General features: G+C 45.3%; 1 protein-coding gene across 1 annotated transcript in view; it reads left to right on the top strand.

Annotated features, from left to right (window-relative positions):
- ENTREP2 (endosomal transmembrane epsin interactor 2) overlaps positions 1 to 25791 on the top strand; it is a 241270-nt gene that overhangs the window by 190228 nt on the left and 25251 nt on the right. The window contains exon 4 of the mRNA XM_070775270.1: positions 14487 to 14621. Within this exon, the coding sequence (XP_070631371.1) occupies positions 14487 to 14621 (135 nt within the window). The remainder of the gene's footprint in view (positions 1 to 14486; positions 14622 to 25791) is intronic.

Here is a 25791-nt window from a genome sequence, read left to right as displayed (position 1 = left end):
TTTTCATTTCTCTGGGATGAATATCCAAGAACACAATTTCCATATTATAACTGTATGTTTAGTTTTTTAAGAGACTTTTCCAGCCACACTTCTGTACATTTTACATCTTTATCAGCAATGTATGAGTGATTCAGTTTCTCCACATCTTCATTAGCATTTGGCGTTGACAGTATATATATATACACATATATATATATTTAGTCATTCTCAGAGATGTGTAGTGATATGGTTTCATTTTGCATTTTCCTGATGCAAATGATGTTAAACCTCTTTTCATGTGTTTCATTGCCATCCGTATATACACTTTGGAGAAATAAATATGCAGCAGCATATCTGAAAAAGGACTAGTATCTAGAGTATATGAAGAAATCTCAACACTGAACAAAGAAGTCAACTAGAAAATGAGCAATACACACGAACATTTTTCTTCTTTCTGGAAGAAATTATTTAGAATTGGTATTGATTCTTCTTTAAGCATTTGATAGAATTTTCTAGTGAGATCATCTAGGCTTGGAGATTTCTTTTGGGGGAGATTTAAAATTATAAAAATAACTTCCTTAATAGTATAAGGCTATTCAAATTGTCTGTTTCCTGTTCTGAGTTATGGTAGTTTATGATTTTTAATAAGTTGATTCATCTCATTTAAATTGTCAAGTTTGTATGTGTAGAGTTCATATTATTCCCTTACCATAATTTTAATGTCAGCAGAGTCCAAGGCTTCCCAGGTGGGCTCTTGGTAAAGAATTCACCTGCCAATGCAGGAGACACAGGAGTCGTAGGTTCTTTCCCTGGGTCGGGAAGATCCCCTGAAGGAGAGCATGGCAACTTACTCCTGTATTCTTGCCTGGAGAATCCCATGGACACAGAAGCCTGGCGGGCTACAGTCCATGGGGTCGCAAAGAGTCAGACATGACTGAGTGACTAACATACATACAATGATATAAAGGCCAAGGGGACCATCTGTTCCATTACTCTTTGAAAAGATTCATCAGTCAAATTGTTTGGGGTTGCTGATATTTGAAGGATATTTAGTTATTTAGCAGATCTTGCATTTTTTCATATTTGTGATCTCTTTGGGCTTTGAATCAATCTTAAAGCCATGAGTATAAATAGGAAATTTGGTGGTTCAACAGTAAAGAATCTGCCCACGTGCAGGAACCACAGGAGATGCAGGTTCGATCCCTGGGTCAGGAATATCCCCCGGAGTAGGATATGGCAACCCACTCCAGTATTCTTGCCTGGAGAATCCCATGGACTTAGGAACCTGGTGGGCTAAAATAGTTCTTAGTATTCTTCCATAAATATTGTCTAATATTTTTAAAAGCTTATATTTCTCTATAAGAAAAGTTTTATCTATTATATCAATGGTAACAATGATAATAAATTCTAGGGCCACTTACATCCTACAGGTCCCTTACGAGAGTAGGTGTGGGGAGAACATCTCATCTTGATTTTTTTTCTTGATTACATGTTTGAGTTCATAATTAAGTGGCATTTTAATCAGCTTATAAAGGTAGACGTCTTTTCCCCCCACTTTTTTTTCTATTGTGGTAAAATACACATAACATGTACCATTTTAACTATTTGTAATCATGAAATTCAGTGGCATTAAGTACGTTCACACTGTTGTGCAGCTGTCACCACCATCCATTTCCATAGCTTTTTCATCTTCCCAAACAGAAATTGTCCCACTAAACACTAACTACCCGCCTCCTCTCTCCCTCGGCCCCTGGAAAACACCATCTACTTTCTGCCTCTGAGATTTTTGATACCTCTAGGGACGTCACAGGAGTGAAATCATACAATATGTGTGTTTTTGTGTCTGGCTAATTTCATATAGCTTAATGTTTTCAAGATCTCTGTTTCCTTTAATTGGTAAGTTTAGCCTATTTATATTTATGCTTATGAACAATGTTTGGTCTCAGTCCTGTTCACCTATATTTTATGTGGTGTGTTGACATTTTTACAGGGTGCCTCAGAACAGCAGGAACACATTCTTCATTTTTTATACCTCCCTTTGACTTGGAAAAGGAAATGGCAACCCACTCCAGTATTCTTGCCTGGAGAATCCCATGGACGGAGGAGCCTGGTAGGCTATAATCCACTGGGTCTCAAAGAGTCGGACACGACTGAGCAACTTCACTTCACTTTCACTTTTGACTTGGCCTGGGTCCCCTGATGTAGGAAAAATAAACATGACCCTTATCACTGTGTTGTGATATTGGTCTCTTATCAGCTGAGAACAATCTTTCCAGGGTTAATGTTACCTCATTCCAGGACGTATTGAGCACTTCTCCCCTTTCTATCTTCTACTTTTCTGTCCCTGGTGGCATCTGGGTCTGGGGCCCCAGACTGAGCATCACAGCGTGGGAAGTGGGCGGGGTGGCACTTGCTCTGTGCTGGCCCCTGGCCCACCCCGCTGTGAGCCTGGGCTGACACTAGCTGCTGAGGTCTGAGATCCTCCCCGGGACCTCCCCTCCAGATGCAGCTGCTTAGGGTTCTAGTTCTTCTAGGGACCACTTGGGGCACAAACGAATCCTAGAGCCCCTCGCACTCTGCATGTCCCTTACAAGTGTAGGCATGGGGATAGCATCTCAGACCCTCTCACCCTGAATGTGCCCTTCATCCCTTTCACCCCCTGGCAGCAGACCCACCTCAACTCCAGGCAACTTAAAGACCAGGCTTCGGACACAGGACACGTGTCCCCAGATGCTCACAGACACTTTGGATTCCTGCAGCCGGGTATCCTTATCTTAGCCTGGTGAGGGTGCTGGGCCTCTGCACAGGGACCAGACTGAGTTCTGAGCATCCAGTCTGCTTCCTGCCTGCTCAGGGTACCACCCTCTCTTATTTTCTGGAAACCCTTGTTCTTAGGCCACATCCCTTGTCATCCTCCCTTCTGCCAGTCCTCCAAGCTCCCCAGGACTCCTCCTCCTCCTGGGGTCCAGAATGAGGTTATGGCAGAAACTCAAAGAACATTTGCTGAATGCTGGGACAAGCAAGGTCTTGGTAGCAGACTTAACATTCTGTGTGTGACAGCCCAATTCATTTAGCTGACGTCATTTAACTAATAGTTTCATGATTCAGTTATTGTTTTTTGTTTTTTCTTCTTAAATTTTTTTTTTAACATCGGAAACATTTTGTATCGTGGTATAGCCAGTTAACAATGTTGTGATAGTTTCAGGTGGACAGCAAAGGGACTCAGCCATACACATACATGTATCCGTTCTCCCCCAGACTACCCCCACTTCCATCCAGGCTGGCACATAACATTGAGCAGAGTTCCATGTGCTATACAGTAGGTCTTTGTGGTTATTCATTTTAAATATAGCAGTGTGTAAAAAGTTTTCTGTTATTTTTGCATTCTCAGTCTCTCAAGTTGTGTCCAACTCTTTTGCTACCCCATGGACTGCAGCCTCCCAGGCTCCTCTGTCCATGGAATTCTCCAGTCAAGAATAATACAGTGGGTTGCCATCCCTCCATGGGATCTTCCCAGCCCAGGGATTGAACCTGTGTCTCTGCATTGGCAGGTGGGTACTTTACTACTGAGCCACCTGGGAAGCCTCTACCATTTTATTTCTCATTACTAGGTTTATCAGGACCACAGCTTGAGATCCTCAGTGGTCCATTTTGGAGGACCTTGATTCTATGACTATTTTATTCTTCCCAGAGCCTGTTAGAATTTTTTCATGATGCTTCTAGCCACATTTATTACTAGCACTCTAATCTCAAAATTGAAAGCACCCAGTAACCAAGCCAACACTAATTACAAAGCCACAGACCTCAGAGGAGCTCCACCGTAACCAGGGCAACCCTGATTCAGCTTCATCATGATGAATAGTAAATGAGGAGAGGATGCGGCCTTCGGCTGGGGTTGTTGGAAATGTGCGGCTTTAAAGATGAAAGAAAACTTAGCTGAAAGTACACAGGTCCACTCAGGGTCTCCTCAGCCACAATCTCCTTCCAGGTTTCCATTGTTGCTGAGAGCTATAGATTTTATTCTACTAATCATGGGTCAAGAAGAGTCTCAGCCTCTCTTGGCTTCACAAGAAATTTGGTATTGGACTGTTCTTTGCAGTTTGTCATGATGACACAGAATTGTCCCCTCTAGAGTAACAATTCTTTTTTAGTTCATCTGCATGTGAATTTGTCATTATCATCAGCAAACGGATGTCATGGCTAACACAGCAATTTGAAAGTCAAGTCCAAATCCCAAAGTTCCCCAGCAAAGAAGAAATTCTCAGCAAAACAAGAACTGATATGTTTAAAGTAAGCCAACAGTTGTTGTTGAGTCACTAAGTTGTATCTGATTCATTTGTGACCCCATGGTCTGTAGCCTGCCAGGCTCCTCTGTCCAGGGGATTTCCCAGGCAAGAATACTGAAGTAGATTGCCACTTCCTTCTCCAGGTGATCTTCCTGACCCAGGGATTAAACCCACATCTCCTGCACTGGCAGGTGGATTCTTTGCCACTGAGCCACCAGGGAAGCCCAGCCGACAGTGGTTCCATATAAATACTCACCTGTCCTGTGTCCATTTCCTCTTATATTCATTGGATAATATATTTTCACAGAAACACAGATGCAGAGCCCCATGTCTGAAATGTCCTGGGTGCTGTGACAACTCAAATGAGTCCTGACTCTGTATCCTCTGTGTGGCTCACATTATAGGCAGAGAGGTGGGTGACAGAGGAGCAAACAGAAGAGACAGGTAACAGGAAGGACTACAAGAAAAGGAGCAGTCTGGTGTGTGGAGGTAGCCCAGTCTTCTCTGAGCAGGTGACAGGTGGGCTGGGGCCTGAGTGATGCTGGAGAGCAGGAGTGGGGGGTTTCTGGGATGGGAGCAGCAGAGACCAGGTCTAAGGGTAACTGGAGTTTGAGAGCGGGAAGCCCAGGGGTGTGCAGTGCACAGAGCTAGCCATCTCAGTCCTGGCTGTGTGCCCCCAGTCTCCGTGGACTTGGAAGGACTCTGACCCAGGGATTTCTTCCCACTGGACTTGACACCTGCCTGGCACTGTCTTCTCATGGTTCTGTTCATGTGACTTCATGGCTGGGACACTTGGGGACCTTTTCACATCCCTCCAGTCTCCAGCCACCACTGGATCATGTTGCCTCATTCCTATACCTAGATCTGAGTGAAAGCCGTGGGCAAGATTGATTCACTGCCCTGCCTCCCAGGACCACTCATGGAAATGCAGCAGACTTGCTGCATTTCCTGGGAGCTTAACCATGTCTGTCCTGACAATGGGGACCCTGGTCCATCACCCAGCACTCCCCAGGAGACCCCCAAGTATCAACACAATGTAAACTTCTCCTGTGTGGACCCTTCTGTCTTCTGAGCTGGGGTTGCTTAAGTGTCAGGGAACAGGGCAGGGAGGGAGCTGGGAGGGGCAGGCATCAGCTGTGATGAACCCCTCTTGCATCCTCCCCAGTATGTCAGCCACACCATCTCCAGAGCATGTGCCCTCGGATGGAGGGGGCTGGCCTGGCAGGGAGCTGAGGTCCATGTGCTCCAGGGCCGGCCTCCCAGGTGACCCTTCTGTCCCCCACCCCTCACCCTGGCCCCAGGGGCACCGGCTGCAGCCAGGCCAGCTCAGCCAGTGTTGCAGTTAGCAGACCTCTAATATCTGCTAGAATTGATGCTTTCAAACTGTTGTGCTGGGGAAGACTCTTTAGAGTCCCTTGGACAGCAAGGAGATCAAACCAGTCAATCCTAAAGGAAATCAACCCTGAATATTCATTGGAAGGACTGATGCTGAATTGAAACTCCAATACTGTGGTCAGCTGATGTGAAGAGCCGAGTCATTGGAAAAGACCCTGATGCTGGGAAAGAGTGAGGGCAGGAGGAGAAGAGGGTGACAGAGGATGAGATAGTTGGATGGCATCACTAACTCAGTGGACATGAATTTGAGCAAAGTCTGGGAGATGGTGAAGGACAGGGAAGCCTGCTGTGCTGCAGCCAATGGGATTGCAAAGAGTTGGACACGACTGAGCCACAGAAGAATGACACCAATACCTGCTAGAAACGTGCTCTCTAGAAGGAAAAACAGTGCTTGAAACTGACCGATTCTCGAGGGTGTTAGTGACTCACCTGATGGGAGCACCAGTCACTCTGGTGACCGCATCCCCCAGAGCCCATGAGATGCCCCCTGTCAAAGCAGAGAGCTCGCCAAGACCAAGGGCATGGGCACCAAGGTGCCAGGTGAGGAGTCTGGCTGTAGCAGATGGAGAGCAGAGGGGAGGGCCCCTCACCTCACAAAAAGGAGAAAACACATCCCTCACCCCCAGCGACTGAGGATGAAGCCAGAAGCAAGCTCACTCCAGCCCAGGACCCAGGAGCCTTGGGAGCCCTGGGAAACTTCAAGCAAAGCCAGAAACTGAAATTGTAATGTGCCATTCCCCAATTTCACCCTCACACTAGGTGAGTCTCCTCTCCCCCTTGCCCCCACCCCAAGATTAAAATGAAATTTGAAAAATCAGTGTCCAGGTGCCCTGCTCACATCCTCCCATCCCATCTTGGTTCTTATCTGCCCCCCACATATATTTTATCTCTACCCCTGTCTCTGGTGTGTTCACACCACTGAAACAATGAACAGAAGTCATTCCTTAAGGACTCACCGGGGCTCTGCTGCTGACGGGAGCTTCCAGTTTCACCCAGAGAAGCACGGCGGGGCCCTGAGCAGGACTTTTTTGTAACTCTGAAGGTCACCACTGAAGGTCACATGCCCTTATATTGGACTAGAGACCAGAAAACAATGAAAAGGCTCTTCTTGATGGATGGTTCGTTACGCTCAAAGAATGAACCAACACAAGCTGACAGGCATTTGTGTCTGGAAGCACAGCAATCCCGGGTTGGGGGCTGAGCCTGGGGGAGCCCCACCGCCCTGTGGTCGCCCCCACAGCTGGGGCCCAGGAGGGAAAGCAGCCCCTCCACTCCTTCTTCCCCTTTTCTCCCGATGGCTCTTGGGAGCGTTTGGTGTGGACGATGTGACGGATGTTATTTTAGAAAGAAGGAGGGAGGTGGAGGGAGGGAGAACAGGAATGCAGGCAACCCGGGTCCCTGGTCCCCTGCCATGTGGTGGTGACAAGCAGGGAAAGACTGACAGACTGAGAAGCCACGCAGGAGAGAGGCCGTTTCATTTTTGTTTTGTTTTTAAATATAATTTATTTATATTTTGGTTGTGCTGGGTCTTCGTTGCTGGGCTTTCTCTAGTTTCTGCGAATGGGGGTTATTCTCTAGTTGCAGTGCACGGGCTTCTCATTGCTGCAGTTTCTCTTGTTGCAGAGCACAGGCTCAGTAGTTGTGGTGCATGGGCTGAGTTGCTCCATGGCATGTGGGATCTTCCCAGACCAGGGATTGAACTTAGCACTGAGCCACCAGCAAAGCCCCTGTTTCATTTTCTAAACCACTATTTCCCTCAGTTAATTTGGCCACAGAACCTCATTTTAGTTCTTTATGATGTTTCTGTTATTCCAAACATCCTCACTTGGGTCTCTGTGGAACAGAAATGCTAAATGTGCCTTGTGTTCCTGTTAACCGTGTTCCGCCCTCTGTCTGCTTCTGCAGGCCAAGTCAGGCTCTGCGTTGATTACGATGCTAACTAATGACTTCTCAGAGTCTGGCCCCCAAAACACACTTCTGCATTGTTAACAAAAGGCAGGGAGGAGATGAAGTCCCCACCCCCGCGGTCCAGCTGGCTCCAGGCCTCTCCTGTGGTGGGAACATCTCAAGACCAGCAGCCTCGTTTCCCTGATCAGCAGGGAGGCTGCTGTGAACATTCATAATTTATCAACTTCTGCCGCCCTTGAAAGTGTCATTTGAACAAAAAGATCTTGTAAAGACTCCTAGGATGGCAGAAATTGTTGCCATGTCCTATGGGGACAACTGGCTCCCTGACAGGAAGGTTACAATGGCCCCTTCAGATTCTCCACTTGCAGATTAGTGCTCTCTCTCCTTCTAGCTCTGTCTCTCTCTCTGTGTCTGTCTCTTTGTCTCTTTTTCTCTGCTTCTGTCTCTCTCTCCCCCTTCTGTATCTCCCTGTCTGTCTCTTTGTCTCTGTCACACTCTATCTCTGTCTGTCTCTGTCTTTCTCTCTGTCTCACCCTGTCTCTGTCACTCTCTATCTCTCTCTGTCTCTCTGTTTCTGTCTGTCTCTGCCTGTCTCTCTCGCATTGGCACTCATGTGATGAAAAATGTAAAGGCTGTGCCCTCTGTTAGATTTATTATTCCACAAATAATTTGAGCATCTGTTGTAGAGACAACAGCTAAATTAGCAAACAGATAGACTGTGATGAAATCAAGACCAAAATAAAGGTGAAATGTCTGATGATTTGAATAAAAAGCAGGTCCTAGTTTTCCCTGAAAGGTCAGGGAAAGGTTTAAAAGCTTCATTGTATGATTTTTATAATAAAATTTCTATCTTCTGGAATTAGATATTGTTTGCCTTAGATGCTTTATACACACACACAATTTTAAAAAACACACAAAACCTTAGCTCCTCAACAGACTTTGGGTTTTAAGGAAGTTTTGTTAGTGGATGTTCCCCATTGACCCTGTGATGCATGTTCTAAAGTGCAGTGAGAACCAGAGAACAGAGCAGCGTTTTGCTGTCATCAGCAGCACGCCTGTGTTCCAGCGCACTTAATTATGTGCAAAGTGGGATTCAGAAACATTGGTCCACCATCACTGTCAAGCTTCCTTGACAGAGGAAAGCAGCATCATGAAAGCAATATGAGGACAAAAAATCTGTCAGTTTAAAGATGAAAATTTAAATTTTAATGAATTGGGAAGAACTCAAGGACTGATGCTGAAGCTGAAGCTCAAGTACTTTGGCCATCTGGTGCAAAGAGCCGAGTCGTTGGAAAAGAGCTTGACGCTGGGAAAAATTAAGGACAGGAGGAGAAGGAGATGACAGAGGATGAGGTGGCTGGACACCAGTTTGAGCAAACTCCTGTAGAAAGTGAAGGACAGGGAAGCCTGGCATGCTGCAGTCAATGGAGTTGTAAAGAGCCGGACATGACAGCAACTGAACAACAACAACATTAGAAGAACAAGCCTAGGGGGAACTTTCAGGGTCCTGACCTGTTTGAAGCCACAGGTGCTGGAGGAAAACTGGTCAAACCCAGCCTTGAGGACCCCCACCCCACTCAGTGTCAGGCTGGGCATGGCAGGAGCATTGTACACACGGGCCCCTGGGCCCTCCCTTTCCATTGGGCCCTTTCTCCTCCCTGTCAGGCTGACAGGCCATTAATTAGAGGGGTTCGGGGCCAGGCTGGCTTTTCAGTGTTGCAAAGAGATTCATGCGAAATCACCGCAAAGCTCTATCACGTGGGTCCCAGTGACCCGAGCACGGAGGGACATCCTGAGATAAATCTGCCAGCCCCCGCACACCAAGACGCCGAGGTCACGGACCTCATCAGAAGGCTTCCAGAATTTGTCTCAGAATTAATCACAGCCTCAGTGAAGTAACGGACGAGATTAATGTCATCCCCTGAGGTTGATAACGGGTCACTCAATGTGCTGAACCATCCTTCTACTGCACCCCCCCAAACCCAGTCTCTCTCTTCTCCCTCCCCAGAAAGCTGTGTAGCCATTTACGTTAGCAGCCTCGGAGTCAATGCCAAGGTGGGGCCGTGGTCATATGCAATCATTCCTCAAGGCTTTTGAGCTGTGGGGACACAGGCTCGCTCAGGAAAGCCAGACTTTGTCCTGGTGCTGCTAAGAGCTCAAGGACTCAGTGGAGCCCCAGGCGTTGACCCCTGCTTGAGTGTTGTGGCACGTGCCAGCTTCAGGGGGAGCTCAGGGCCAGTATGTTTCCACGGGAAGGAGAAAGGAAGACACCCGCTTGGTGCCTTCCTTATGGCTTCATTTTAAATGTATTTATTTATTTATTTTTGGCTGCACTAGGTCTTTGTTGCTGCCTAGGCTTTCTCTAGTTTCAGCAAACAGGCTACTCTCTAGTTGTGGTGCACAGGCTTCTCATTGCAGTGGCTTCTTGTTGGGGAGCACAGCTCTAGAGTGTGCATGGGCTTCAGTAGTTGTGGCTTGCAGGCTTAATTGTCCCAAAGGATGTGGGATTTTAGTTCCCTCACCAGGGATTGGATCTGTGTCCCCTGATTTGCAGGCAGATTCTCAGCCACTGGACCACCAAGGAAGACCCTATGGCTTACTCTTATGGGTTGATTGGACTCTAAGCCAGAGCAGCTTTTGGAAGGATATTTGTCCTGTGTTCTTGGGGGCAGCTTACCTCCGCCCCGATGTGTGCATCATTGTTGCTCAGCCAAGCTGTTCCAACTAGACTTTTCTCTCTAGGTCTTGGAATCTTTACCAGAGTCATCAGTAGGTGAGGGAGACCAGGGACCTCAGTCCAGTTGAGCATTTGAAAGAGATGGCAGCTATTTCAAGCCACCTAGATGTCCTCAGCTGAGCTCTAGTGTGTTAAGACATCTACTTCTCAGGTTACCATTCTTTCCCAGTTTGGGGGCTTAATTCTTGAATGTTTATTATTCCAAATAGTCTTTAAAACGCTTTTGCACATCGACCCCCTGGGACTCAGTTTGGATTCCAGAGTGGGTGAGTGCTCAGTCGTGTCCAACTCTTTGCAACCCCAAGGACTCTAGTCCGCCAGACTCCTCTGTCCATGAGATTCTTGAGGCAAGAATACTTCGGTGGGTTGCCATTTCCTTCCCCAGGGGATCTTTCCAACCCAGGGATTGAACCTGCATCTCCTGCATTGGCAGGCAGATTCTTTACCGCTGAGCCATCTGTGCATCTCTGGCAAGGGCCAGCATTTCGGAGATGTCACAGATTTCCACGTGGGAGCCAACCATGCCCTCCACGGATTCAGGCCGTATGTGTCAGTCCCAGTTCTGAGTTTCAAAGAAACAACTGGAGCTGTTATCCATCTGAAGGAGTTATTATGGGACCCCCTAAAGCTCAGTCTCCAGGATGGCCAGAAATCAGATTTGGGGGCTACAAAGCCAGGAAGGGAGCAGTGTTCCAAATCATACTGAGGAGCTGCTGTTGGGAGTGACCCTGTCGTCAGCCCTGGGCTTGTGTCTGACCATGCTGACCATGGGCTCTGGATGCTGCCCCCAGAGCCCAGCTCCTGCCCTTCTGGAAGTGGTTCATGTCTGCTACTTACAGAGCCAGGGTGGAGCCAGTTCAGTGCACGCCCCAAGCTTCCACTTAGAGTGCCCTGTAGAGGTATCATGTCCTACAGGTGGAGCCTGGGACACCTGCCTGCTCTCTCTCTGGAGTGCTGGCCAGGGAAGCCTTTCTGGGAAAAGTGGAAGATTCACAAAAAGATTCTCCAGTCTGGGAGGAGGGCTCCATGGTATGGGTGCCAGATAGAATGACCTACATCTCCTGTACCTGAGTTTTTGCCATTTAATAGCATTTTATACATAGCTTCACATATCATTAAATTTCCATGTTTAATCTCTTATCTTTTACTTGTTATTGTTACTTTAAATAGAATATTTTTGCCATTTTTATTTTTAATTGGTTATTAATAGTATCATATTTGGGCTTCCTGGGTAGCTCAGCTGGTAAAGAATCTGCCTGCAATGCAGGAACCCCCAGTTCAATTCCTGGGTTGGGAAGATCCCCTGGAGAAGGGATAGGCTACCCACTCCAGCATTCTTGGTATTCCCTGGTGACTCAGACGGTAAAGAATCCACCTGCAATGCAGGAGACCTGGGTTTGATCCCTGGGTTGGGAAGATCCCCTGGAGGAGGGCATGGCAACCCACTCCAATATTCTTGCCTGGAGAATACCCATGGACAGAGGAGCCTGGTGGGCTACAGCCAATGAGGTCACAGAGAGTCAGACAGGACTGAGCAACTAAGCACAGCACAGTATCATATTTATTATAATCAATGCAACAAATACTCTTTAGTGAAACAAGTAAAGTGTTTGTTAGATGGAAAAAGAGTAGAGTTGTGGATAGACTCATAAGCAGACTCAGAAAGTCATGCCCTCAAGATTGTTTAAATCACTTACATGGGGCATTTCTTCTGGGTTTTCTTTGAACAAATACTCTTAATTGCCATCATTTTTAGTGTAGTCTCTTAGATTGTTTTTAGATATTTGATCGCGTTTGGAAAGACAGTTCTATCTTCTCCAGTATTTACACAGTTTGCAGTCATTTCTTATCTTTAAATTAGCAAGCTCTCCTAAAACAATGCAGAATTGTGGCCACGGGTGTCATTCCTCTGTGTTATTCCTGATCTTAGTGGAATTGCCTTCATATTTCTCCAGTTAAAATGGTATTTGTGGATTTCCCTGGTGGTCCAGTGGTTAATCCACCTACCAGTGCAGGTGACACAGGTTCGATCTCTGGTCCGGGAAGATTCCACAGGCTGTGGGGCAGCTAAGCCTATGTATCACAACTACCGAAGGAACCCTGTGCACAGCAACAAAGGCCCGGTGCAGTCCTTCAAAACAAATAAATATTTTTAAAATGGTATTTGCTTTTGATATTTGCCGGGTAAAAGCCTTATCAGATTTAAGTCATTTTCTCCTATTCTTGAAAGTGACTGAGAGTTTTTACCATGAATGCCTGCTAAATTTGAGGCACTAGTTTTTTGAGATCTATTTATAAGATTGTATGATTTTTCTCCTTTGATTTGTCCCTGGAACAGATTTTCTTGATTGATTTACCACTGTTCCAGAATCCTATTTCTAAAATGAAACTTGGATATTTTTCAGGGTAACCTAGGTTTTGGGAACAAGTAAATACATGATGTTTAACAGAACTAAGTTTTCCTCTCTCCTTTGTGCTGCACGGCCAGCCAGGCCTGGGGCTATAGCATTTAGAACGCACACACTGACCACTAAGGCTGCTAAGCTTCCAGATGTATTTTTAGGAGATTCCTTCTGAGCATACAGCCAACCCTAAGGAAAGGGCCGGTGGAGACTGAGAAAGCGCTGAGAACATTTCAGTACCTGCTTGCCACCATGCATGAATTCCGAACCCTGGACTCTTTTGTTTTATGAATCTATAAATTCCCTTTCTTGTAGGCATTTAGACTTGGGCTGTATAGTTTGCATTCAATACTTTTTAGTACAGCAGTGGAATATAATTCCTTTAATACAGCTTTGGATTCAAGGAGCCACTGTTTTGCTTAGAATATTTTCATGTTTGAAAGGAGAAGCTGACCTTTTGGTTTGTGGTAGGAGTGGGGAGCTTTTGTTTTTCCTTTTCAGAATTGTGGGTAAGGTTAAACTAGCTTTATAAGGTAACTGTGGTATTTTCTTCTTTATCTCTTGCTCTGAAATTGTTTTAAAACATAGGAATAATCTTTTCATTAAAGGTCAGAGCAAACTCAGCCTCTGAGAAGGCAATGGCACCCTACTCCAGAACTCTTCCCTGGAAAATCCCATGGATGGAGGAGCCTGGTAGGCTACAGTCCATGGGGTCGCTAAGAGTTGGACACGACTGAGCGACTTCACTTTCACTTTCCACTTTCATGCCTTGGAGAAGGAAATGGCAACCCACTCCATTGTTCTTGCCTGGAGAATCCCAGGGACAGGGGAGCCTGGTGGGCTGCCGTCTATGGGGTCACACAGAGTCGGACACGACTGAAGTGACTTAGCAATAGCAGTAGCAAACTCAGCCTGAAATACCATTTTGGACTTTCTAATATCTTTTACTTTGGCCACCTCATGCGAAGAGTTGACTGATTGGAAAAGACTCTGATGCTGGGAGGGATTGGGGGCAGGAGGAGAAGGGGATGACAGAGGATTAGATGGCTGGATGGCATCACCGACTCGATGGACATGAGTTTGAGTGAACTCCAGGAGTTGGTGATGGACAAGGAGGCCTGGCGTACTTTAATTTATGGGGTCACAAAGAGTCGGACACGACTGAGCGACTGAACTGAACTGAACTGAGTCTCTTTTATGGTTATTGGTCTTTAGGTTTACTTATGGACTAGGTATCATAGCTTGTATTTTGCTAGGAAATTATCTGTGTCCTCTAGATTTGAAAATTTATGGCTGCAGAGCTACCCATATTCTTTTAATCTCTACTATGTGAGTGCACGTGTGGTAAGTTACTTCAGTTGTGTCTGACTCTTTGCAACCCTATGGACTGTGGCCCACCAGGCTCCTCTGTCTATGGGATTCTTCAGGCAAGAATACTGGACTGGGTTGCCATTTCCTCCTCCGGGGGAATCTTCCTGACCCAGGGATCAAACACACGTTTCCTGCATTGGCAGGTGGGTTCTTTACCACTGCACCACCTGGGAAATCCTAACTTTATAGCTTAGGTTTCTTATATTTTATTTTTTTATTAATTGCTTTTGAAAATAGGAATTTTAAATAATTCCTAATGGTATTTCTGGTGAGTTTTGTCTGTTAAAAAATTCATCTTGACTTTATTATGTAAAGAAAATGAGATAGGATGCTTGTCCCATGTTCCTTATTGTTAGGAACCACACGCCAGGTTCTAACCTTGAGCTCTGTCTGTGTTCCCCTGTCCAGATAAAGTTCGACAGTGTGGAGGTATGTGTCTGCTGCGAGACCCAGCATCAGGTGTCCGGCTGCAGCAACCTCGGGGAGACGCTGAAGCTGAACCCGCTGCGCGAGGACTGCAACGCCGTGCGACTGACCTTGAAGGTGACCCAGGCTTCACTCGCTCCTGCCTCCCACTCCATCCCTGAGATTTCTCCTGGGAATGTTCTTTTAACCGTGTTCCTTTCAGTTCTTGGTCCCTGCAGCTGGGCACATGCAACAGGGGACATCTTTCTGGAGAGCATTGTAAACAGTTAGTGAAAGTCACTCAGTCATGTCCAACTCTGTGCAACCCCATGGATTGTAGCCCACCAGGCTCTTCTGTCCATGGGATTCTTCAGGCAAGAATACTGGAGTGGGTTGCCATTTCCTCCTCCAAGGAATCTTCCTGACCCAGGGATCAAACCCAAGTCTCCTGCTCTGCAGGCAGATTCTTTACCATCTGAGCCACCAGGGAAGCCCCTTAAACAGTTAGAAATTTCCACTTTAAAGGTTTTGTTTTTTGAATTTTCCATTTTAACCATTTCACTTTCTGCCTCCGACCTCTGTGAAGCACTGCTGAATGGTTGAAAGAGGTCGACACAAATATTGATATGACGTGTGTCACTGCTGTTCCAGCGTTTGATTTTATTGAACTCTAGTTGACTTACAGTGTTGTGTTTAATTTCTGCTGTACAGCCAATTGACTTAGTTATAGGTACATTCTTTTTCATATTCTTTTCCATTATGGTTTATCATAGGATATTGAGTATAGCTCCCCGTGCTATACAATAGGACCTTGTTGTTTATCCATCCTATATATAATAGTTTGCATCTGCTAAACCCAAACTCCCAATCCTTCCCCTTCCCTTTGGCAACCACAAGTGTGTTTTCTATGTCTTTGAGTCACAGATATGTTCATTTGTGCCATATTTTAGATTCTACGTGTAAGTGGTATCATTTGGTATTTGTCTTTCTCTTTCTGACTTACTTAGGATGATCGTCTCTAGTTGCATCCATGTTGCTGCAAATGGCATTATTTCGTTCTTTTTTATGGCTGAGCCAACATTTTTGCTATTATACCATCAGAGAACAGATGGGTACTTATTTTGCCTTTTTAAAGATATTTGGAGCAAGAAATGTTACAGTTTCCCATGGAAGTCTATTCTTATGTACAGCATCTGATTTTTCTTTAATGGCATGGAAAATTGTTTATATCACTTCTTTCTTTTTCTCCCTACAAGTTTTTCCTGCTCCTGAAAATCAAAATTGGCCACTTACACACGCATCTGAACAACGAACCCAATTCTTTTCCTCTTTTCCCTGAAACTAAACTGCTAAACTTTTTCTGAAAAATAAGGCTACAGTGCAAGGAGCCCTTGATGGTGGTCCTATGGCACATGCATGCTAAGTTACTTCAGTCATGTCTGACTCCTTGCGACCTCACAGACTGTAGCCCACCAGGCTCCTCTGTCCATGGGATTCTCCAGGCAAGAATACTGGAGTGGATTGCCATCCCTCTTCCAGGGGATCTTCTCAATCCAGAAATCGAACCTGAGTCTCTTGGCGTCTCCTGCATTGGCAGGCAGGTTCTTTACCACTAACGCTACATTGTACAATAGGGGCTCTGTAGTATGTGTATGGAGGACACAGTATGTGGGGGTTTGGACGCTCTGGAGGACCACCTAACACCTGGCGGGCACAGACGGCAGTGTCACTCTCTGGAACAGGGGCCTGTGGTGGGTCCACTGTAGGAGGCATTTCAGATGCCGGAAATGGTGACCAGTCTGTCAGGGGAACTCTCTGTGAATTCCCATGCTCTGGGAAACTGGCTGGCAAAAAGAGCAGTGGCCACAGAGAGAGAGGAGGTTCCTGAGGCCCGATGTGAAGGGACCTGGCCCCCAGCACCTGCCCTGTGTCACAAGGAGTGTGGTCCTCGATTCTTCTTCCAGTCTGATGAGGAATATCTCTGGAGCCCGGAAGATGATGGCAATGCTGCTTCTCTGTTCCCTCAGATTGTTCTTGAGGGTTTGGAGGCTCTGAAACCCCCCTGCTCCCTGGGTCTCTTTGAAGCTTTCCTACCACGTCTAAACCCCAGATCACAGGGAGAATTCCACAAACAGAGGAGCCTGATGGGCTACAGTCCATGGGGTCACAAAGAGTCGGACACAACTAACACTCTCATTTTCTTTCACTTCCTAATAATGTCTAGTGACAAAATAAATGATAAAAAGATGTTTTGGTAGGTTAATGGTGGTCTTTGCCAAGTCAAACCCAACACAAGATTGTGACATCTTTTCTGATCAATATTAACAGAAGTTTTAAAAGGTTACAAAAATTGGAATCATAACTGATAGAATATGAATCATCATGGGTTGATAGTATATCCATCCCAACTTTATTCTTTGCTATATCCCGAGTTATCATTACAGTTATATTATAATGATGTAATTCTAATTGAAAATAGAGGTAAAGATCTTTTTTTGTTTGTTTGTTCGCTTCAAGTATCTGGTTTAATTTATGGAACTGTAGTAAAACAAATTATCCAAAGAAACCTTATCAATGGATAAGGAAATAAAACTTTCCAGGAATCAATCAATTATTGAGTTTATAAGTTTACTTCTCTTGAAGATTCTTTTCTTTGTCTCTAAGGAAGTTAAAGGAGAAAAAAAAAAAAAAAGAAATCCAGCAAGACAATTTCCTAAAAACCTAGGGGCCTGAAAAATAGACTCATTGTTTAATCTTGAGTATGTTTTTAACCATGCTGAAGAAATAAAAATGCCCCTGAGAATAAGTGAACATTGATATTTTGTGACGGAGTGTGAAGGCTGACAAGTCCAGAATGGTCAGGGTGGGCAGCCGGCTGGACATCAGGGAAGAGCTGATGCTGCAGTTCACCCACAGGCGGAACCCCTCCTCCCAGTGGGGAAGGGTGGAGGGTCAAGCCTTCGCCTGGATGAATGAGCCCCTCTCCATCACTCAGTGTTTCTCCAGTCCTCAGGCTAGGACAGCCCCCTGCAGTGGAAGCATGGAGTCCTAACCCTGGATCACCAGGGATGTCCTGACAGTGGACATTTTTAAGGTCTAAGGCAACATGCTCAGCAAACACAGCTTCAAGATGCACCCCTCTTCCTTCCAGACCGCTGCCCTGGACCCTCCCCAAGTGGATACCCTGAAGCCATCGCTGGGGAATGCGCTGTGATGTAGCTGATGAAAGTTGTCTTTCTGTTAGCTGGGGTGGTGGGGGGGCGGAGCCTGCAGGGCTTGAGTGCTGGGCCACATGGGTGGGCCCCTCACACGAGGACCCCCCAGCTTTTGGCACATTCAGATAAGGACCTACAGCAGGTAGTCCCCAGCCCTCTGCCCTTGACTGTGGGATCTTTCGAGGCTCCATGTCAGGGTCTGGGAAGAGGAGGATCATGAAGAGGGCTTGCTGGGGTGGTCCCAGGATAAATAATAAAAGACCTGACCTTCACTCTACTCCCCAGACAAACTAGGGGCTTCAGAGGGGCCCCATTGCCTTGAGTGGGGGGCAGAGAGCAGGTTGTGGTTTTGCATACACAACCTGGAGGAGACGGCGCAGAGTCCACTCCTTGAGACCGAAGGTTGTGTCTAAAGCACTTAGTTATGTTCAGAGCTCTGAATTGGCACCGATATGCTGAGGGGAAGAGGGCATTAAGAGGAAAGTATGTAGGATGGGAAATGTTTCAATAATAATTGAATGATGAGGCCATTTGAAAGAACATGTAAAACCGGCAGAAGGGAATGTGAAGGTAGAGAATTACTTGTAACAAAGGAGCCGGAAGTAATCCTGGGGCCATGGGTAAATTCTCTCCCTTGATCACGGTGGTGGCTATGCAGGTGTGCACATGTGTCAAAACTCATTGGATTCTGTGTTTAAAATATGCTCACTCTGTCATTCGTCTGTCATACGTCAGTACCTCAAGCTGTTAAATGTCCATGTGACGGATGAGTTGTGGGTGAAGAAAGACGTGAAAGCAAGGCCAGAAAGATGGAGACAGGCCCGTGCAGGCGTTCAGAGATGCATTTAGGGATCTGACTTCATTCAGAAATCAACACACACTGGTTATAGAAGCTCAAGGAAAGGAGAAGATGACCATGGCTGAGCTGAGCATAACTGTCTGGAGGGCCTTACTGTCCCCAGGCCCTTGCAGAGAGGCCCAAGATTAGAGGGGCCACAGGACAGAATCTTGACTGAGGGAGCAGAATTCCTGCCAGAGAGACGACTCAGTGGAGGAGTGATACCTATACTTGACCCCAGTGTGGCTTTTCTGGGGGCCATCCTTTGTGACCTGCTTTGCACGACCTTTTTATTTACTTATTTATTTATTATTTTTATTTTTTTGTTGAAGTATAGTTTGTTTGTTTGTTTTTTTGAAGTATAGTTGATTTACTTGTGTAAGTGTGTGAGTCGCTCAGTCGTGTCCAACTCTTTGCATCCCCATAGACTGTCACCTGCGAGTCTCTGTCCATAGAATTTTCCAGGCAAGAATACTGGAGTGGATTGCCATTCCCTTCTCCAGGGGATCATCCCAACCCAGGGATCAAACCTACGTCTCCTGCATTGGCAGGCAGATTCTGTACCACTGAGCCACCAGGGAAGCCTATTTTAACAGTGCTAGAATGATTAGTCATGCAGTCATCAGCCTGGGCTCACATGCTGTGTCTTTTCAGCAGGCACACAGGCCAGGATGTAAGGAGGGTCCATCTTCCCTTTTACAAAACATCCCATTTCTCTACTAAGAGGTAATATTCTCACGGCCGGTGGAAGAGGTACCTTTGCTTCAGTCACATCCTTGCCAAGAGTTCTTGCCATAGATTCTTCTTGACTTGTCTTGTATCGTCAATGTATTGGCCATTTGTGTTTCTCATCAGTGAATCATCTGTTTTGTCTGTCTTCCTGTGGGGTTCTCTGTTCTAAACAATGACCTTAGTCATAAAAATCTCATGCACTCTGGGACTTGTCATTCAGTTTTGTTTGGGATGTCATTTCGTTTCATTTTGGATGTCGTTTTTCAGAGACAAGTTTTCAGTTTCAGTGCAGTCAGATTCATTTCCTGTTGGAAGTGTCCTTTCTATATTGCATTTAAGAAATATTTTCCCATCCTGAGGTCAGATAAACTTCCTGGATTTTTTTCCCACAAGCTTTAAAACTTTGCTTTTCATGTTTAGTTTTTATCCACCTGGGTCTTAGTTATGCATGTGGCGTGAGATACGACCTAGTTTTGTTTTTCACTGATAGATCATCATCTGCTGTTACAGCTCAGGTTAGTGGTCATTTAGTCATGTGGTTATATATTGAGTATCTGTATCTAAAAACATTTATTTCTGGGGTCTCTTTTCTTCTGTGTTGGTGTATGGCTTGACTCATTGTCAATAGCACATTATATTAAATGCTTTTTCTTTATTAAGTGTGTGTTTGGTAGGATCAGCCCCCCTTTTTTCTTCTCAAAATGATCTTGGCTCTTCTCTGTCCTTTGTGGACTCTCCCCTGCCCTCCCCCTTCCCCATTTCTCTCTCTGTCTTAGACACATGAAGCCATTCATTTGTAACTGCATTGTATTTTTAGGTTAGTTGTCTGAGAATGGCCATTTTTGGTGTATCTTTCCATTTATGTATCCTTCTGTCGTGTTTTTCAATAAAATTGGTATGATTTTTGTTAGATACATTCCTAGATGTCATATAGTTTTGTCCCACTACAGGAAAAGTAGAGTTTTTTGAAGAACATTTTCTGATTTTAAAATGTTTGTATAGAGAAACACATTTACTTCTGTTCATTGGTCATGCATCCAGTTACTAATAACTCCATTTACTCTGACAGTTTGCCCATAGATTGCTTGGGGTTTTCTATTTAGTGGGTTACCTTATCTGGGAATAATGGCAGTATGCTTCTTCCTTTCCAGTCTTTTTGTTGCTTATTGATTTTTCTTCATTTTTCCTATCTTCCCAAACTGACAAGGACTCTTCAGCACAGTATTGAATAGGGCTTGAACCAGACATCTTGTTTTCTTCCTGATTTATTTTACTTTATTTTTATTGAGGTATAGTTTATTTACAATGTTGTGTAATGTAAATTACAATGTTGTGTACAATGTAGTTTCAAGTGTACAGCAAAGTGACTCAGATTCTTTCAACCACTATCGGTTATTACAAGATGTTGAGTGTAGTTTCCTGTGCTATACATTAGGTCCTTGTTGTTTATCTGTTTTATTCCTTCCTGATTTTAAAGGAAGTGTATTCAATAATTAGGAATAATGTTTATTGAAATTTTCTGGGACTAAATAGTATTTTCCAGGTTTAGGGAATCCCATTTTATTACTGTTTTGCTTAGAATTTACCATTAAAGAGTCTTAAACTTTAGCAAAAATGCTACATCTATTGAGATGTGTGTATGCTAAAATGTATGTGTATTTATATATTTGTGTATACATACATATACATACACATATGAGTATGTACAAATACATGCATGTATACTTAATAGATGCAGCATTTGCTAAAATTTGACTCTTTAATATATATTTAATTTAATATATAAATGTTTATGTATATGTACCCACAGGCTTCCATGTACAGTGGTAAAGAATTCATCTGCCAATGCAGAAGACTCTAGTTCAATCCCTGGGTCAGGAAGATCCCCTGGAGAAGGAAACAGCAATTCCAGTATTCTTGCCTGGAGAATTCGATGGACAGAGGAACCTAGTGGGCTACAGTCCATGGGGTCACAAAGAGTCAGACATGACTGAGCCAGCACAAGTTTTATGTTTTATGTGGTTCCAAGGATCTCTCATTTTCATTATGATTCACTTTTTAATCCCTGAGTTATTCCACTGTGTGTTGTGAATTTGCAGAGGTAGAAAGGGCTTAATCAGTTGTTTTCCTGTCATTCACAGCAAACGTAACTGCACTGTGGTTGGATAACCCCATACGCCTGTGTCTTAGTGTTAGTTTGTTGACCTTTGCTTTGCATCCAAGTTTGCAAGCAAGTTTTGTTAAAGCCCCACACATCTTGTGAGTCCAGGTTCTGGCACACATCTGTGAGACATGGTGTGGGGTTTGGCTCGTCCCTGTCGTCACTCATTGTCTGCTGGGCGTGTTGGGCCAGGGGTGTGGAAACCTCCTGCACTGGTGCATTTGCCCATTTATATGCCCACCTCCCTGGTTTCCCTTCTCTCTGTTCATCCTCATCTAGATCTTCTTTATAGACTCTTTCTGCTCCAGAATTAGGACCCAGCTGTGGGTTCTCAGGGCTTCTCCTGGTGGCTCAGATGGTTAAGAATCTGCCTGCAGTGCAGGAGACCTGGGTTCAATCCCTGAGTCGAGAAGATCCCTGGAGAAGGGAATGGCAACCCACTCCAGTATCTTGCCTGGAGAATCCCATGGACAGAAGAGCCTGATGGGCTATAGTCCACAGGGTCACAAAGAATCTGACATGGCTGAACATCTAACACTTTCACTTCATTTTCTGGGTTCTGATTCAGACTCTCATCTCTCCTGGCCGAGCACACCCTTGCTGGGCAAGTTCAGCTGCCTCCCTGGTGGTGTCCCCACCCCTGCACTGGCCACGCCCATGTCCCAGAGTCCAGCCCAGACCCACTGAGCTCCCTCCACGCAGAGAACCGCAGCCCTCTCAGACTCAGTGGACCCCACTGAGTTCTTCCTCACTGTTCCCAACAGTTCCACACCCCATGCGGCCTGCCCATCTCGGAACAGCTGCCCCTGCTTAGGCCATGGGGGTGACTTTTTTCTCCTTTACTCCCTCCTGTTAATCACCAAGTCCCCTATCCATCATATCCTTCTCTGCTTCTCACCCTCTTCCTGCCTCATTCATGGAAGCCACCTTGCTGTTGTTCAGTCGCTCAGTCGTGTCCAACTCTTCGCAGCCCCATGGACTGCAGCTTCCCTGTCCTCCACTATCTCCCAGAGTTTGCTCAAACTCATGTCCATTGAGTTGGTGATGCCACTTGTGGCTCCTCAATCCAAATATTTATATATTCAAAACTCTCACAAACTTCTGTGTGCCTCCATTTATCTTTGAACAGATCCTAGAAGGCGTTTAAGGAACACTGTCTAGTCTGAGCACATGCAGAAATGTTTTAATATAAGTTAAATGCAGATTGGAAATTTTACTTCTTATTATAAATAGTACCTAAGTCCCTAGGTGGCTAAAGGCTAATAAGAGCATTTAAATTACTTCTGTGTGTATTGCCTGAGTGCCTCTTCCTTCTTTTTGACTTCATTCTTTATATTCCTGAGCTTTAATCAAACTACGGTCACTCAAACAAGTGGACAGAACCTTCCAGAGGCAGAGCAACAGCAGAGCAGTAAAAGGTGTGTGGACATCAGAATTTTTTTCTCTCCTCAGTTGAACAGTAGGAGCAATGATATAGAATTTGTTTAGGCCAGAGAAGGGCATTCTGGAGTGGGCAACCAGTCATTTCTGCAGCTGTTTTCCTTAAGCATTTGTGGATGAGGCCTCAAAGCCCTTTACTGAATTCATCCTCCAGTGTTTGTGAGCAGATGAAAGTCCCCAGGTGACTGGCCATCCGTCATAGGATCGTAGATGGTGCTTATTGAACCTCACTGTGTGCTGAGCCTTGCTCTGAGCCCTTCATGTTTGCGAACTAATTTCACCCTCACAGCCCTGAGATAGGTGGGTATTGCTATTCCATTTATTTATTTATTTATTTTGACTGTGCTGGGTCTTCGTTGCTGCTTGGGTTTTTCTCTAGCTGCAGTGAGTAGGGGCTACTTTCTAGTTGTGGAGCTCAGACTTCTCATTGCGGTAGCTTCTCTTGTTGTAGAACACAGGCTAAAGGGCGTAGGGGCTTCAGTAGTTGGCGGCTTCCAGGCCCTAGAGCACAGGCTTAGTAGTTGTGGCGAAGGGCTTAGTTGCCCCCACGGCATATGGAATCTTCCTGAATTAGGGATCAAACCCATGTCTCCTGTATTGGCAGGTGGATTCTTTACCACTGAGCCACCAGGGAAGCCCTGTTATTCCATTTTACAGATGAGGACACTCAGGCACAGTGAAATGAGACAGCTTCCCAAAGTCATGCAGGTCATTACAGTGGATCAGAGATTGTTGGCCAGCTCCCACTACCATCTGCAGTGGACACATAGGCATGCTACCCAGGACCATGGCTTAGCCCCAGGACAGTGGATGCAAACACTCAGAACAAGCTGAAGTCCAGCGAGAAAATGGTTATTGATACCTTCTGAATCACCAAAATTAAAGTATATTCACTCTAATTTATGTTCAGTTCCTTTCAAAAAAGATTCTTAGAAAATTGATAAACCAACAATTTGTTGTTTGGTCACTAAGTTGTGTCTAATTCCTTGCAACCTCATGAACTGCAGCAGTCCTGGCTTCCTTGTCCTCCACTATCTCCCCGAGTTTGCTCAAATTCATGCCCATTGAGTCAGTGATGCCATCCAACCATCTCACCCTCTGTTGTCCCCTTCTGCTCCTGCCCTCAATCTTTCCCAGCATCAGGGTCTTTTCCAGTGAGTTGGCTCTTCGCATCATGTGGCCAAAGTATTGGAGCTTCGACATCAGTCCTTCTAATGAACATAATCAATTGTGTGCTCTGTGTGCTCTGCTATGTCACCTCAGTCGTGTCTGACTCTTTGTGACCCCACGGACTGTAACCCACCAAGCTCCTCTGTCATGGAATTCTCCAGGCAAGAATACTCCAGAGGGTTGCAATTTCCTACTCCAGGGGATTTTCCAGACCCAGGGATTGAACCCATGTCTATTAAGTCTCCTGCATTGGCAGACGAGGTTTTTTTTTTGCTTTGTTTTTTACTAGTAGCACCACCTGGAGAAGGAAATGGCAACCCACTCCAGTATCCTTGTGTGGAAAACCCCATGGACAGAGGAGCCTGGCGGGCTACAGTCCATGGGATCACAAAGAATTGGATCAGTTCAGTTCAGTTCAGTCGCTCAGTCATGTCCAACTCTTCTCGACCCCATGAATCGCAGCATGCCAGGCCTCCCTGTCCATCACCAACTCCTGGAGTTCACTCAGACTCACGTCCATTGAGTCAGTGATGCCATCCAGCCATCTCATCCTCTGTTGTCCCCTTCTCCTCCTGCCCCCAATCCCTCCCAGCATCAGAGTCTTTTCCAATAAGTCAACTCTTCGCATGAGGTAGCCAAAGTACTGGAGTTTCAGCTTCAGTATCATTCCCTCCAAAGAAATCCCAGGGCTGATCTCCTTCAGAATGGACTGGTTGGATCTCCTTGCAGTCCAAGGGACTCTCAAGAGTCTTCTCCAACACCACAGTTCAAAAGCATCAATTCTTTGGTGCTCAGCCTTATTCACAGTCCAACTCTCACATCCATACATGACCACAGGAAAAACCATAGCCTTGACTAGACAGAACTTTGTTGGCAAAGTAATGTCTCTGCTTTTGAATCTGCTATCTAGGTTGGTCATAACTTTCCTTCCAAGGAGTAAGTGTCTTTTAATTTCATGGCTGCAGTCACCATCTGCAGTGATTTTGGAGCCCAGAAAAATAAAGTCTGACACGGTTTCCACTGTTTCCCCATCTATTTCCCGTGAAGTGATGGGACCGGATGCTATGATCTTCGTTTTCTGAATTTTGAGCTTTAAGCCAACTTTTTCACTCTCCTTTCACTTTCATCAAGAGGCTTTTTAGTTCCTCTTTACTTTCTGCCGTAAGGGAGGTGTCATCTGCATATCTGAGGTTATTGATATTTCTCCCGGCAATCTTAATTCCAGCTTGTGTTTCTTCCAGTCCAGTGTTTCTCATGATGTACTCTGCATAGAAGTTAAATAAGTAGGGTGACAGTATACAGCCTTGACGTACTCCTTTTCCTATTTGGAACCAGTCTGTTGTTCCATGTCCAGTTCTAACTGTTGCTTCCTGACCTGCATATAGATTTCTCAAGAGACAGGTCAGGTGGTCTGGGATTCCCATCTCTTTCAGAATTTTCCACAGTTTATTGTGATCCACACAGTCAAAGGCTTTGGCATAGTCAATAAAGCAGAATAGATGTTTTTCTGGAATTCTCTTGCTTTCTCCATGATCCAGCGGATATTGGCAATTTGATCTCTGGTTCCTCTGCCCTTTCTAAAGCCAGCTTGAACATCAGGAAGTTCACGGTTCACGTATTGCTGAAGCCTGGCTTGGAGAATTTTGAGCATTACTTTACTAGCATATGAGATGAGTACAATTGTGCAGTAGTTTGAGCATTCTTTGGCATTGCCTTTCTTTGGGATTGGAATGAAAACTGACCTTTTCCAGT

The sequence above is a fragment of the Bos indicus genome, chromosome 21 (genome assembly GCF_029378745.1).
Source record: "Bos indicus isolate NIAB-ARS_2022 breed Sahiwal x Tharparkar chromosome 21, NIAB-ARS_B.indTharparkar_mat_pri_1.0, whole genome shotgun sequence".
NCBI classification, from domain to species: domain Eukaryota; kingdom Metazoa; phylum Chordata; class Mammalia; order Artiodactyla; family Bovidae; genus Bos; species Bos indicus.
This window is presented reverse-complemented; position numbering and strand designations above follow the sequence as displayed.